Source organism: Triticum dicoccoides, chromosome 4A (genome assembly GCF_002162155.2).
Source record: "Triticum dicoccoides isolate Atlit2015 ecotype Zavitan chromosome 4A, WEW_v2.0, whole genome shotgun sequence".
NCBI classification, from domain to species: Eukaryota; Viridiplantae; Streptophyta; class Magnoliopsida; order Poales; family Poaceae; genus Triticum; species Triticum dicoccoides.
The window spans coordinates 558,758,370-558,774,120 of NC_041386.1; the positions used below are offsets into that span (position 1 = coordinate 558,758,370).

A 15,751-nucleotide genomic window follows, 5' to 3' on the forward strand; every position below is an offset into this window, starting at 1 on the left:
GTCTTTTATTTCTTTTTTTCTTTTCTACAGTTTTTATTTTATTTTTGCTCTGGTTTGTTAATTGCTTAACCACCAAAAGACTTTTGTAAATCATGTAGCTTGTCACATGAACATCATTGCATTATATAGCAACAATGCCACAAAAAGCTGAAGGTCTTCCGAAAAGGTTTAATTATTTTTAGAAAGTGAAAAGGCAAAGTGATGTGCTGTTGGTCCACTGTTTTAATTCCTAGGGGCATTTCTGGAGCTTCTAAAGTGTTGGTTTTATTTTTATAACAGCTTTGGTAATTTTTGCAATATTGTGAACATTTTAGTTTTTAGCGTTTCAAAACTTTTGTTGTTTGTTTTTATTTTAAATTTTAATTTCGATCGGTTTCGAACTAAAACGATATTAGCACAGAAACCGGGGTGACGTGGCATCGCTAACGTGGGATTACTGTAGCTTGATTATCCGGGCGTCACACTATGGATGCCGGGGCCAGAGTGGCCACCGGCGGAGCTCGAAGCGGGCAGCGGGGAGCGGGGCGTTTCCTGCTTGTCCTTCTAGTTTTGGTGAATCGCAGCACTGTAGTAGCACCATAGGGTCCAAGTTTACAAAGTTTTGTTGTTGGAATACCGAAACGATCACCTGACAGACTGCTACAGGTCACCCATCCCCCGCTACGGCCAAAATCACTGTTTTTTTCTTTTTGGCTTTTGGTCAATATTTAGCGTGATTTTATCGCTTTACAAAGTTTTTTTTCTCTGGCCCGTTTTGGTACCGCCAGTCAAATAGGCGAAAAAGTTTTATCACATAAGTCGACACCTCGGACAGTGAGGTTTGGTCGACGTCCAAACAATGTGTGCTCGTGGCGGAGCTCTACCACAACAGCTGGTGGTCGGTGGCAGAGCTTCACCCAAATTGTGGGCGGGCCGGCAGGGCCTAGCCGAAGAAAATAATTACTAGGTTGCTATTCCATGGGCCATGGCCCAATAGAGGAGTTTCTAGTTAGCGCCTTAGGCGCCAATTAGGGGTTGCAACATCCATGCGCAAGTATATACGGGTCGGCCCAATAGCGAGCGACTCCATCGCTCGACAGGCGCGCAACTCGTTCATTTTCGGTCAATGGTTGATAGGTCAACGATTGACCAATTGACCAGTCAACCGTTGATTTATCATGATTTTGATGAATGATGAACTAAAAATACAAAATATTTGCCACCAAAGATCGTATTATATGGGTTCCATCCTTGATGTTCTATGGTTTGCTCGCGTACACACAACACAAATGAGATATATTGACATAACAGTACTAAGGGCATCTTCAATGGCAACCCGAAAAAACCTCCCGCATCCATCCACGGATAGGGGGGACCAATCCGCAAACATGGATGCGGGAGGACGTCATCCAACTGTCGCCGCGTTTGTCCATCAACAAATTCAAATTCAAATCTACGTTGATCCACACAACGCGCCAGATCAGATACAAGGAGGCAAATATGCTTAGTTTTTATATGCCCGAATCGAAAATAACATCAGTCCGGCAGTCCGTGCATTTCTGCCCTGCTCGACCGGCCATCCCAGCAAGAAGCTTCCCGATCAAGGAGGTGCAGTCGCCACCGCATAGGCAGCCTCTGCCTACGCCACGTCCTCATCTTACGCCACCGCCAGCTGATCTTTCTGCCGCTCCAGCATCTGGTAGTGGACGGATTGCATGATAATTCTTGCATCGGCATCTGAAGAGTCGATATTCAAGGTCAACATCTTGGTGTCCTCCGCATTGGCGGAGATCTTCACCTTCTTCTCCTCGAGCACGACCTTCTTCTCCTCGAGCGCTGCCTTCCTCTCCTCGATCATGGTCATCCTCTCTTCGAGCTTGATCTTCTTCTCCGTTGCATCCATCAACCGATTGAACCTCCCCGCCTTCTGCTCCTCCTTGATGTACGAGCGCCTCACGCATGCCTCTTCCTTCTTCGCCAAGATCTCCTCGAACCTCTCTGTCATCTTGGCCACCGCACCTTCTCGCTTTGCCCTCTCCTCCTCTCACTTCTTGCCCCGTAGATTTCTTCTTACCTTCTTCGGTGGTTCTTGGGTTGGGTCGTTAGGGTCACCGATTTCTTCCTTTTTGCCCTGGGCGGCAGTCTTGGCAATGAAAAGGTTCCACTTCGGATGTCCGTTCAACTTCAACCAACAATGCATGACGGTGAAGGACTTCTTCTTCAACTTCTTGTACACCACACAAGCACAAGTAGGCTACAAAAGTAAAACAATGCATATCCGTCTAGTGAGCAACAAAACTAGAGCATCTCCGGCTAGTGATCAACAAAACTAGGGCATCTTCGGCTAGTGATCAACAAAACTAGAGCATATTCGGCCAGTGATCAACAAAACCAGAGTCTATCCGGCTAGTGATCAACTTACTTACTCGATGATTTGTGCACCACTAGGCCACCGTGCGATGAGATGCTTCAAGTGCTTGCAATACTTGAAGATGACCTCTTGGATGGTGTACCATCGATGGTTGAGGGGCTTCCACTCACGGTTGCGGATCAATGCGTTGGAGTAGAGCGAAATGCTTGTGCTCATGGAACCATATGGGAATGTTCCTCCAAAAGGTTGATCCCTTTTGCTCTGTGCCATGGACAGGAGGCTATTGGCCAACCATGCGTCACACAGCAGCTCGTCCTCCCACATGTTGAAGCTTTCTCCTCTGCCCTTCTTCGGATCGCTGGCTGTATCATCCGGATCATCGCCGTCGCCATCCTACTCCTCCTCCTCCTCTGGATGCTGCTCTCCAGCGGCCCAATGTTGTTGTTGCCGTGTGCCATCGTCGGTCTGGGTGTGGGACTATTGCGTGGCCGTCTGGGTGTAGGACTGCTGCTGCTGGTAGTTGTTGGACTGGGTGGGATCCGAGTCTTCCACTTGCCCGTCCTCATAGCCCCCTCCACCTCCCTCGCCTCCTTCGTAGATGATACCGAGCATCTCCCTGTCTGCGCCGTACGTTGGCTCCCCTGCTCTCGGCATTGCAGCAAACAGCGCGCGGGCACCCATGTGCTCTCCGCCCGCCGTCCTCGCCTAGACGAGCGATGGTGAAGAATACTCGAGAAGAGCGGCGTCGTGTTAACATTGATGATGTAAGGAATCGTATTGGCGGGGCTTGCACCCATCTGCTTGGCGGCGTAGTAGTACGGAGGCTTGTAAGGCTCAGGGCACGCGTCGTCTGTACTGTGATCGCGCCCTTCTACCGGTGTCCGCCACTGCCTCGCATCCCGCCCCGTCCACCACGCCCATCGCCACCACCAGGCCCATCGGCGGCCAGATGCTTCCTCATCTTCTCCTCCTTTGCGGCCTTCGCTTTGACGTGGCGATTTTGCCGCGTCTCCAAGCTGATCTTCCGGGTGAGCGTGATGCTTGGATCCTCCGGCACCTTCGCCGCCTTCATCTCTGACAGGTTCTCCGACGGTTCCATGCGTCGGCGGCGGAGGGAAGGAGAGGGTGGGAGAAAAGAGCGGGAATTGGGCGGAGAGCGGCGGGAGTGGAAGAAGAGAGTGGGGGATTTTGGCGCGGAAACAGTGCGGGGTGCTACAATAGCGCGGGCTCGGCCTTCCTTTTGGGTGGGCAGGGGGCGGAGAGCGACATTTCGCGTGTCCGGACTCCCGCAAACCTTCCCCACGGTTGTCTCCGGTTTGCGAAAGAAATTGCGTCCGAACCGCTCCACGGATACAGGTCGGCGTTGGATGGCTTTCGCGGTCCAGACAGCCCAGATGGTTGCGAGAGGTTTACGGGTCGGCGTCGGAGATGCCCTAATGATACATTGTTTACATATGACAAAATTTGTGCATTTTGAAAACGGTATGGCAAAACAGGCGCTGTGAAAGCTACACTAACATACTTTAGTGAACAAAAAGAATACAGCGGGGCTACTCAAGAACAAGAGTTCTGGCGCCCACGCGCCAACATATACAGGATGGCCCAATAACAAGAGATGCCATCGCTCGGCAGGCGCGCAGCTCATTCGCTTCCGGTCAATGGTTGAAAGGTCGACGATTGACCAGTTGACCGGTCAACCATTGATTTCTTCAAAAGCCCAAAACAATCATTAACAAAAATCATAAAAAAATGAATTCAAATAAGTTCACGGATTTGAATAGAAACTAAAAAAAGTTCATGAATATGAAAAACGCACAAAATTGAAAAAAGTTCATCGTTTTTTAAAAATCCATCAAATTTTTAAAAAAGTTCATAAATTTTGAAAAAAAAAGATCACAAATTTGACAAAAATATAATTGAATTTGAAAAGGTAATCAATTTTCCAAAAGAATCATCGAATTTGAAAAAAAAATGAGTTTATCATATCGAAAAAAGTTCATAAAATTTGAAAAAAGATCATCAATTTGAAAAAAAAGTTCATCGGTCTTAAAAATAGTTAACAAATTTTGAAAAAAGTTCATGAATTTAGGGGAAAAAAAGGAGAGGCAAATAAAAAGACAAAAGAAAGAAGAAAAAGGAAGCAAGTGAACACAAGAGGTGTGGTGTCCCCGGTGGCTAATGTCGTTTCTCAAGAGCAAGTGATCACGGGTTCGAGCCACCTTGCGCGTTTTTTAATGTAAAAAAACAAGAAAACTAAAACGGTCGGCCCAGTGCGAAGGGTCTGTGCACCGGTTTGCGGTTTACACATTAACGGGCACAACGGGCGCCAAATAGGAAATGCCCAATAGTATGTGTACCTTACAAAAAATTGCATGGTTGGGCAGGCCAGGGCACGTGTTGGCCCAGCCCTAGCTCCGTAGTGGTAGCCTTCTATATCCTACTGCCAGGGATAGGGACGGTACGAGCTAAGTGTTGGAAATATGCTCTCGACGCAATAATATCGTATTATTGTATTTTCATTTTCATAATTAAAGAGTTTATATTTCATGTTATAACTGTTATGATCCTGAAATATGTGATTTAGTGGGAAACTCATATGCACGTCTGAAATGATAAACGATAAAGTATAGGTTCCTATTCTTGCCTCTAAGATTGGCTTTAGTGTTGTTGGTGATCATGTTTTCCAGATCTGAGGATGTCATTAAGTGTAACGATAGTTCTAAAACAAACATTTAGAGGATGAAGTTAGAAGAACGGTCATATTAAATCGCCCCAAACTTGTTTGTTATACTTTGAGATAATATCGCCTGAAAGCAGTTGTTATAACAAGGAGTGTTAGAATGTGTTTTTAGTTCCTCAGACCATGAGAGTATCGTAGTCACTTCCTGCCGTATAGTGAACTTTGGGGTTGCTCAAGTATCATATGTAACACAATGATCATAATGACAACTTACAGGTTCATCGAAAAGTTTGACAAGGGACTAGATAGCTCGAGAGTGAGATTTTCTCCTCCAACGATGGAGAGATATTCTTAGGGCCCTCTCGGTGTGACGACATCAATCATCGTCTAGCCAGACATAGGTGACTATATCACGGGAATGCCAGAACACTTCAACGAGAAAGAAGAACAAAACCAGTAGCAAGAATGACGATATAGTGAGCATATGCATGACTCAGGAGGATACCGACACACCTCGGGTTTTGTAAAGTATCGCGAAGCAAAGGTAATATCACATGATAACCAAAGGTTCACTCTAATGTCATTCGTGTAATCATAGGGATCGATATGGACGTCCACGGTTCCGCTATCGGTCATTGAAAGAAGGGGTTTCGTTCATGTCCATGATTCACCGAACCTATGGGATCATGATCTTAAGGTAATTACGATCTGTTGAGTGTTCGTAGGAAAAGAGTATCGAGGATTTATTTGTGGAATTGTTTCATTAATATTTGGAATAGTTTCGAGAGGAACCGGAAGCGTTTCTCGGTCACTGGAAGGGTTTCGGAGATTATCGGACAATATCAGGTATTACCGATAAATAATATATAGGTGGAAAATGTTTCCGGTTATGTTAAAATAATAATAAAAGGCCCTAGTGATTGTTTGGAGGCTTTTATATTTAATTTAATATCAACGGGCCTTAAAAGGCCAAGTGGTGGAAGGAGTATTGGGCCACCATTGCCCAATAGGAAGTGGTGTCCCCCTTGTGTGTGGGGGGGGCGAATTGGACTAGACTCCTCCCCCTTGGTCGGCGCCCCAAGGAGGGCCTTTCTCTCCTTGGTGGGTGCCCCTCCCTTCTCGACGCCCGCAACCTATTCGACGGAACGCACAACCCGATGCCGATGGCCGACGTCCCTGACTTCAACGAATTCATGGAGAACATCATCTACGATGGTCCTGGCCAAGCCTTCCACTCCGATAGCCAAGGCCAAGGCTTTGATCCCGACGAGACCCAAAGCCAAGATGGTGTCGAACACTTTGGTGGCCACAAAGAAGAAGAGGTGGCAACCATGGCAACTCATGGCATGAAGACATCTACTGCGAAGAGGAAGAAGAGGGTGTCAGCATTGAGGAGGAGCCTTTGTTTATCGATGAGCTCACCCAAAGAGCGAATGCACAAAGGAGAAAGCAAAGCATTCGCATGGTATCGTACACCAAAGATGAGGACACGTTGATTTGCGGGAGTTGGAAGGAGATCGGGCAAGTTCCCAAGACTGGGGCCGAGCAAAAAGGTGTCGTATTTTGGGAAAGAGGTCATACAACCTTTCATGAACGTAGGAAGTTTCGGCCCTAGAAGTTTGTGAGCACCCGTGGCATCAACTCAATCCAAAAGATATGGGGGTTTATTCAACAAGAACGCGACAAGTTTTGTGTCGCACTTGAGAGCGTTGAAGCCCGTCCCATGAGTGCCCTAGGCGTGGGCGATTTGGTATGAATTTATTCTCTTCGTTCCTATGCCATGCTCATGTTTGGTGCATTTTTCTTGCATTATGTGTCGCAGTATTACTTTATGACCTTCGCTTTGATTGTGTAGGCATTCCAAACTTTGGAAGCCTCCAACGCTCTACATTCCAAGAAGCCATTCACCATCACCCATTGTTGGAAGCTCGTCAAAGATTGCCCCAAATTCAAAGATCTATATGTGGCTCGGAAGAAGAATGGAGGGCCGGCGGCCGTGGCTGGGGATGGAGATGGAGTGAAGAGGCTGAGGGGCAAGACCAACTCGAAGGTGGATGAGAAGCGTGATGCGGCCTCTTCCGCCTTACAAGAAACTTTGCAAGGCATGATGACCCAAAAGGAAGTAAGAGAGGAGAGGAAGCGCCAAGAAAAGGAGGAGCAACTGAGGATATACATGGAGCTCCAAACAAAAAAGCTCGACATGGAAGAGGCCGTCAAGAGGAGAAAGCCCGACATGAAGGACGCCACCCAAACAAAGAAGCTCACGATCGAGGCCACCAATGCTAACACCAAAGCAAAAGAGGTGGGCTAGCCATCATGACCGTGGACTTGACCAACATGTCTTTGAAGAGAAGAAGTTGGTTCCAGAAAAGGCAAAAGGACATGTTCTACCAAGACGGCATGAACTAGGGAGGCTTCGAGACATGAACTATGGCCATTTTTTGTAGGCTGACAAGTGTGCCGACCGCTGGCTTCATTGCTGGCGTGAAAACTACGAGGGCTGATCATTTTGTAGGCTGGCAAGTGTGCCAGCCGCTTGCTTTGCTAACGGCGTAAATACTTGGGGGTTGATCATTTTGTAGACTGGCATGTGTGTCAGCCACTGGCGATCTAGCCAGCATGAACTATGGCCGCTGGCATGAACTAGTGTTAAAATTTCAAAAAAAAATCATTCCATTAGCAAAAACTCCAATCGGCCGGACCGCCGGTTGGACGCACGGCCAACACAAATGTAGAAAAGGCTGGATGCCGCCCTTTTGCCCATCCCAAACGGACAGAATTCGAACAGAACGGATGTCCGTTTGGGATTGTGCTGGCCTTACATCATTTAATTCAACACCATATTTCATGAATGCAGTGTTTCTGTGCCCAGGCTCATTTGCACCCGGTATGAAAGAAAATCAAAACAAATACTAGAAAAATTCAAAAAATCCAAAAAAATCGTGTGGTAGATAAATTGATGGGTGAGGTCCGCTCTAATTTTCAACTCATTTGAAGATTTGAGCAACTCTCAACAAAAAAGACAAATCGGGTCACAACTGTGCGTGAACAGTAAACTTTTTTACAGACCTCAACTTTATCTTTTTTGCCGAGAGCTACTCAAATGTCCAAATGAGTTAAAAACTGGAGCGAACCTCATGCATCAATTTATCTGCCACACAAAAAAATTGGAAGGTTTTGACTTTTTCTAGTATTTGTTTTTAATTTTTTTTATCAGATTATCAACATTTAATCGCACATTTTCATACGCGGTTCAATTATAATCTCTCCGTCCGAAAATGCATGTCATCAAAATGAATAAGGAAGGGTGTATCTATAACTGAAATATGTCTAGATACATCCTCTTTTATTCATTTTGGTATATTCATTTTGGTGACAAGTATTTCCGGACGAAGAGGGTATTACCTAGATATTGAGATAAAAAACATGTGACCTGTGAATGAAAAAAGAAGGATTGATCGTCAACAAAAAAACTCAACTAATAATTTTTAGGTCCAATCGGCTGGGATTCAATGATTTATCATGTTTTTTGATGAATGATTAACTAAAAATACAAAATATTTGTCAGCCGACGATTGTATTATACGAGTTTCATCCTTCATGTTCTATCATTTGCTCACGTACACACAGCACAAAGGCTCGCACAAACGAGATATGTTGACATAACAGTAGATGATACATTGTTTACATATGACAAAATTTGCGCATTTTGACACGGTACGACAAAACTGGCGCTGTGAAGGGTCCACTAACATACTTCAGTGAAGAAAAAGAATACAACGAGGCTACTCAAGAAAGAAAAGCCACCAAAGAGAAATTGACCCAGACTGCTATCGCGCCAGATGATAATAGCAGACATTATGTGCTGCTACATCTTGGGAGTGTCATGCCAGACAACTTGCTTGGGGTTGGAAACATTTCACGGCGGTGATGAAAAAGAATGGGCTGCCTGCCTGTTACGAGGGCCACAAGTTCAAATGCTACTATGGATGGATGGATCATGTCCCGTATATGTGTCTGTGGACCGGTGGGCCGAATCCTTGGACGACATCCATCCATTGCTTCTCTACTACCAGAATTGAACTGTCCAGTAGGTGGCCAGCAAACAGCACCGGATCTTTAAATGCAAAGAAGGTGAAGTTACTCCTTTTCTCTTGTTTCAAATCTTCGTCACGATGTTTCCGCTTAACCTTTGTTTTCGCAGCCTTTTGTGAGTCTGTCTTTTCTGATGTTGACAATTGGACATCCTGAACAACTGGCAATCCAAAATCAATAACGCACATTGCCCTGGAAAAGAAAGAAACATTTATGCGTTCAGCGTCATGTTAATCATTGTCAGCCTTCTAGTAACAAGGCAAAAAAAAGCTAGCAGAGACTATGAATTCCCATATAATCAGATTTCCTCGCAAATGCCAAGCAAACAAATCAGCACTTCATGAAACATGTATTAAATCAGCACCAAGAATGTGTTAACGCACAGGGCTCAGAACATTAAAACACCAGCAGCATAAGTGAACTAGCCAAAAACAGGTCAGCAATAGACGACACTAACTAGGAAAACACTAAGCATTAGAAGGTTATTACCTGGCACTGTATATCATGACTGAAAATGGGCTCATTTTATGAAATGAGAGGCCAATGACCTCTCCAGGGAAGTCTTGGAATCTTGTGGGTAATTCATGTGTATGACGCTTAGACCATTCGCCCAGTTCTTTTGCTTCCACATCAAATACATAAACCTCATTTTTAGATGTAGTTATAACAAGGGCATTGTTCTTGGGACAAAAGCCACCAGATGTAACCGAGCCACCATTCATTCTCGGTATGAACCAGTGTTGCCTGCAGATAATAGAAGGTTTAGATATGGTACAAAAGCATGCCTTCCAATGCATAATCATGAAACTAATGGTCTGCCAAGTCACATGCTAAAGGACTGCAAAACAGAATTTGTGAATGGCAAGATTACATTGTACTCCGTACATTAGCAAATTATTAGTATCTTACTAGGCATGAAAGCACATTCAGAGGGTCACACACAATCGACTGATATGAAGCATACCTCTGGACCTCAAGGTTAAATATGTAGACATCCCCAAAGCAGTTAGCTGCAGCCACCCACTGCCCATCAGCACTCACAAACATTTTTGTGACAGGTGGTTCTTTGGAAGAAGTTTTTGTTCCATCTATCTTTCTTGTAGGGCGAAATATATTTGAAATTTTTCTTGACGCAATATCCACAACCTGATTTGTGCAGTAGAGATGAAGTTCAGAAACAAATTAACAGAAGAATGAGAAGACATAAAAAACATCACCATGGGCTCAATCATCAAGATGTATTTCACCGTACAAGAAATAAGTCAAATCATTGGGGATAGAAATCACATCCCTGTTCTAAACCTTGTGATTCGACCATTCATGCTCAATTCAACACTAGTAAAGGTACGAGTAAAAAGGCCCAAAAAGACAGAAGTGGACCCGTATCAATTTGTACATTCAGATTAGTTAGACGTGCTACTACTAGGTTCAACATCTTATAGTACTATACTGGATGTACAAAACTTCAAATGGACTATTTTAACTGCATATTGTAATCTACTAGAATTGTTTCCAATAAGCTATGAGATGAATAGCTTTAGGCTCATGGCAGCCACAACAGCATAAATTAAGCAGTTACAATGCACAGATAATGGAGATCATCTGCTAATCGTTCTCCTATGAGTACAAAAGGGGGGTCAGATCAAAGAAAACTTACATAAATTTTCCCATCATTGCAAGATAGAACCAGACTGGATGAATCATCAGTGAACATCATGCTCTGAGAGCATGGTATTCCCTTTGGCAACTCTATTTTGTCTAGCGAGAACTTTTTTCCGCCCTTGTGTCTTAGTGCGAAAAGGCAGGGCTTTACACAATCCGAATAGGCAAATAGCATTCCATTGGTAGAGACAGCACTTGCTATTATTTTTCTAGACCCCTTGCTTTTAAGATGAACAACTTGTCGTATCGTAGCATCTCCTCCGGATGATGTACTTGGAGTCAGTTTGTTCTTAACTGATACAAGTAGAACGTCCAAGCAGTTGACAGACTGGACAAGCATCACAGAATCTCCGTTAACTGTGCAATCTCTTGCTAAATTTATCAATGGACGTTGAGGTGCAGGGCAGAAGTTATGAGGTGCGTATAGAGTAAACTCCCGTGCAGAATAAGCAAACAGCTTGGTGTCATCCCCACCAGAAATGAGCATCGGTACACCCAGATGTGCCCACTTGCGGTAACTGAATTCATCCTTGCGGCGAACCTTTACCACCTTTTCCTCTGGTACAGCATCTGACAGCATAAAAGAACACAGATAAATCAGTGTACACACAATTGGAGGTCAGGTTACAATATGCACTAACACAAACCTTCTTTGCATATTGGTACGGCCATAGTCAATGCCCTTACATCATGAGAGTGGGCCCTAACATATCCCACATAGACCCACTTGTGCATCTGCTCTTCAGCCACCTTCTCATTATGAGCACTGAACTCATTTTTTGATGCCTTGTACAAAATTACCTAGAGATCAACTGTTCAGTTAGAAAGCGAAGAAAACCAGGTACAGCATGCTTGACTCAAGGGTTCTTGAATTGCAAAAAACAGAATTAACACATTTAATTGAGAAGTCTACTTCCAATTTATATGATGTATTTACTGCACAACTGTAATTTAAGAAAATGTCCCAACATGTATTGCATTCAACAATAACAAACAGCTTCTCAAGTTTTTTAAGGCAAAAACACACATAGAGATAATTTTTCGCAAGTGTAGTTAATCCACCTAACATCTGTTTCAGCAATGCTACCAACCTGCCCATCAGATCCTGCAGAAAATACCCGGTTCTGACTAGGCACAGTTGCTAGTGCATTAACATCGCCTTTATGGTAAGTGTGGGCTTGCAGAAGAGTTCCATGGCGGTTATCCCAAAATTGAACGCTCCCAGAACTATCTCCGCTAACAAGGGTTCCGCACCTACATAGCAACAGCAATAATCAACACAAGCAAGTAGAGGAAGAAGAACATTGGACATAAGAAAATGCGTTGTCTCACCTTAGAAATAGTAATGACCATATACAAAATTCACTTCCACTACCAGCACCCCCTAATCCAGCAGTGATGCGATACTTTTCATGGAAAATTGTTGAATCCCAGCATCTGATTAATCTGTAGAGCATAGTACAAGACTATATCACAAAAATGAACCCATAGAGATTGCATCCCATAAAAAAAAGCAATAACCTATAACTGAGAAATAATTATATAAGAGAAAGAAAGATGCTCAACAGTCTAATTATATACACGTGAAGAATCACATATGATCCATCATAAAAAGCTATTTACACTGGAATGGTATGTTAACATACCCATCGCTGCTTCCCGAAAATATGAATTTGGCATTATTACTCCATGTTACACTCAAAACTCGTCCTGCAAGTAAGCACGCACATAAATAAATAATCACCCTAGTTGAAATCACTGCCAAAACAGGGAGATTTAAGATATACAGGACATACCGCTCACTCTTGGAAGAGATCTATAGTAGGTCAGCGGGCCAGATTCAGGCACATTATACAAGCGTACAGAACCATCGTCACATGCCAGAGCCAAACGCGGAAATTCATTCACACGATACGAAGAGCTTGTCTTGGCAGAATCATCTTCATCATCGGAGCTCTGACCATCATCAACATAACTTAATTCAGAGTCGGTGGATCCATTATGATTTGCATGGCCATTCACAGCACATCCTGAGCTTTTATTTCCAGAAATCAATTGATCATCCGTAGGCTCCATGGCCATCTGCCAGACTGGTACCCCAACAGTATCTAGGACAGTCTGCAAAAGAGAATAATAAAACCATCATGATTACATCCACAAACTCACAATGACTAAATAGGATAGCAAAGCGATAAGTATACAAGTACATTCAAATAAAAACAGATGTATAACCATCCAATGGTACTTATGTCGGATATACACTCCTAGCACATTGCATTTTCTGCAACCAAGATGGTAAGAAGACCAGGCATTCTACAACCCAATCACACGCTTACGGGCGGTATGCACAAAACCTCGAACTTCAGGTCATTGCTACAGACTGTCAACAAGTTGGAAACCTATCCCCCTTATGTTTGTGAAATGACGAGTGCGTTCGAATTGGAAGTGAAATGTAGCACAAGCACGCGAAGTGCGGCACCTTTTGCTGCAGGTGGAAGAGATCCCATTCAGCCACCGACCCATCAACGCTGGAAGAGAGCAGACGGCCCCCTGCGCCATTTGGCACCCACACAAGCGATGTGACCCTCGACTCCGCGCCTCCCTGTATAGTCTGCGGCCACAGAAACCGAAAATCAGGTCACGGCGAAATCCCGGGGTCGCTCGCAGAAACCTCGGCGCGGCGAGGAGGGTGTGGGGGGGGAGGGAGCGTACGAGCTGGTTGTGCCACCCGACCGAGCCGGGGGAGACGAGCCAGAGCTCGAGGGAGCCGTCCTCCCGCGCGGCGGCGACCTGGGAGGCGCAGGGGGAGGTGGCGAGGGCGACGATGGGGGAGGGGGCCCAGGCGACCGCGCGGCCGCCGCAGTGGTGGATGCGGAGCTTCTCCATGCGCGCGTCGGTGGCGGCGATGGCCGCGCGCCGGCCGGCTGGCTGGCTGCTCTGGCGATCCGCGCGTTCTAGAAGGTTCCGGGGTGGGAGCTCGGGGGCGGCCGCGATGGGGGCGGCCGCGGCGGGATTGGGGGGCGAGGGTGAATGATGCTCAGAGAGAGGCGGCTCGCCGCTCGTTAGGGTTTTGCGGGGCGAGGAGGTCAAGTAGGGTTGGCCGGGACGCAAGCGTGAGGGCCACGAGAGGTGAGGCTGGCGAGCTGGGCCTTCTTGAGCGGCGGCACGGGTTTAGTGGGCTTGAAATGTCGACGATGTGGTGGTTTTGGGCTGTAAACCCTTCGAGTGTAAACCGGGCTGTTCTCAGAAAAAAAAAGTGTGAAAACGGTCTTGCCTGAACCAATCCAAAATGATGTTTTCAGTTACTAGTAACTGTGTTCCCCTCAAAAAAATGTTAAGTACTAGGAACTGTGTGTGCATGTTTTTCAAAAAAAAAAATGCGTATGTGCAATTGTATTGCATGTTAACATTCCGGTTAACGTTGATGTTGATATTAGGCATGCTATTTATTAGGAGAGAGAATGCTAAATGTGTTTAGTGCTAAACATATTTAACACTAACACCAAAGCGATGTGGATCATTGGATAGACACTGTTGACGGGTGAGATATGTTCGATTTTCGCAACTCGCTCTTTCTATATTGATATAGCTAGGTTAGATAAAGAAGTATTAATTTCTCTTTCCCAAAGAAGATGAAATCAAACCATGCAGGAGTATTAAGGAAGAAGGGGAATACATGACCGAAACATAAACACCCCGCCAAGTACAACAGAACGCACACCCCCTATAAAGATCTAAGCATGAAGTCTAGGATATCGGTCAGCCACACCGAAACAACTCCATAAAAATGGAGGGTGAAACATGGCCTACGACACCACACTCTACCAACTAATGGAGAATCCACATCATAAGAGGCATCGAAGTGTTTAGAGAATTTCTCTTGTGGCCCAGGAGTCGATCCAAGGCCTCCTGCCATAGGTCACAAATGGAGAGATCGTTTCGCGCAACGCCTCATGCAAGCAAGCCCATTGGAGCAATGTGCCCCACGAGATAGACATGATACTGCCTCTCAAGTATAAATCAAAGTTAAAAGTGGTAGCATGAAAAGGTGAGAGAACAAAGCAAGGCAAGAACCATCGCACATTGGCTTGATGATCCTTCTCATGTTCTCACATGAGTCATTGTTAACGACGTAAGTATTTTGCAACCTTCATTCGGAAAGATATTGCCACTATGTATTTTAAGATGTACTTTAATTGTCGATAAGACCAACAATGTATGAGATGTCTATTCTAACAAGTATACCATTGGGGATTTCTTTAAAATATGAATTCAACGATACTATTGATCTTATCAATATTCAAAATAATTTTTGTAATGTGCATTAGGTTAATACGGATAGTCCATGCTTTCATAAGAAAATAGAACCGTACAAAGTTGGAAAAAAATAAGTGAAAAGCTTTAATTTGCTAGTGAAGGTTGATAGATCAATATCTTGAATTGAAACATGTTTGTTTTTGTGTTCTTCTCTTTTAGTTAGAAAAGAGGGTGTCGGCATAAGATCAATCATGGAGGCAAGACATGGCTGGCAGCCGAGGTTAGAAACCTTTTCACTGACATATGGCACATCAGGCACCTGGGACAAACCCCTACGGTAGGCATTTGCCCCCTCCTATGTGGCCACTGTAGCAGCGTCTCACCAAGCTACGGAAGGTGTGAACTCCTCACCATCTCCAAGCTTTGATTCCGCACAAGCTAATCCAATCTAAGGGGGCAAAATGATTGCCCCCTCCAAGTCCATGAATATTCTTAGTTTTTGCACACAAGGGTGATGCGAATTTTGGGGCTAGATTTTTGCCTAAATGATTCGGACCCTTTGAATTGGGATTGTTTGGAGTCACAGAACAGTTTGTGCTCCTCTCTAGAAGTTGCTCTGAATTTCCGATTTCAAGTTTGTTCAGTGCTTCCAACTGAGTTATCTCATAGGTTACCAAATCCCATTATTTGTATCTATGTCCATGGCC

General features: G+C 44.8%; 1 protein-coding gene across 1 annotated transcript; it reads right to left on the reverse strand.

Annotated features, from left to right (window-relative positions):
* Positions 1–8,664: 8,664 nt before the first annotated feature.
* LOC119286751 (WD repeat-containing protein PCN-like) lies at positions 8,665–13,854 on the reverse strand. The gene is made up of 11 exons (XM_037566196.1): positions 13,500–13,854; positions 13,267–13,398; positions 12,584–12,905; positions 12,434–12,497; positions 12,120–12,233; positions 11,879–12,041; positions 11,435–11,588; positions 10,783–11,357; positions 10,090–10,271; positions 9,615–9,869; positions 8,665–9,317 (listed from the first exon to the last, which is right to left on the reverse strand). Exons 1-11 carry the CDS (start codon positions 13,671–13,673, stop codon positions 9,029–9,031), a joined length of 2,424 nt encoding a protein of 807 aa, XP_037422093.1. The 5' UTR covers positions 13,674–13,854; the 3' UTR covers positions 8,665–9,028.
* Between the last annotated feature and the right edge of the window lie 1,897 nt (positions 13,855–15,751).

Excerpts from the sequence above, each read along its gene's own strand:
- LOC119286751 (XM_037566196.1), bottom strand. The coding sequence starts at position 13,673 with ATGGAGAAGCTCCGCATCCACCACTGCGGCGGCCGCGCGGTCGCCTGG. Across the intron at positions 12,234-12,433 it reads TTTTCGGGAAGCAGCGATGG|ATTAATCAGATGCTGGGATT; the intron begins GTATGTTAACAT and ends TATGCTCTACAG. Across the intron at positions 11,589-11,878 it reads CTGCAGGATCTGATGGGCAG|GTAATTTTGTACAAGGCATC; the intron begins GTTGGTAGCATT and ends GTTGATCTCTAG.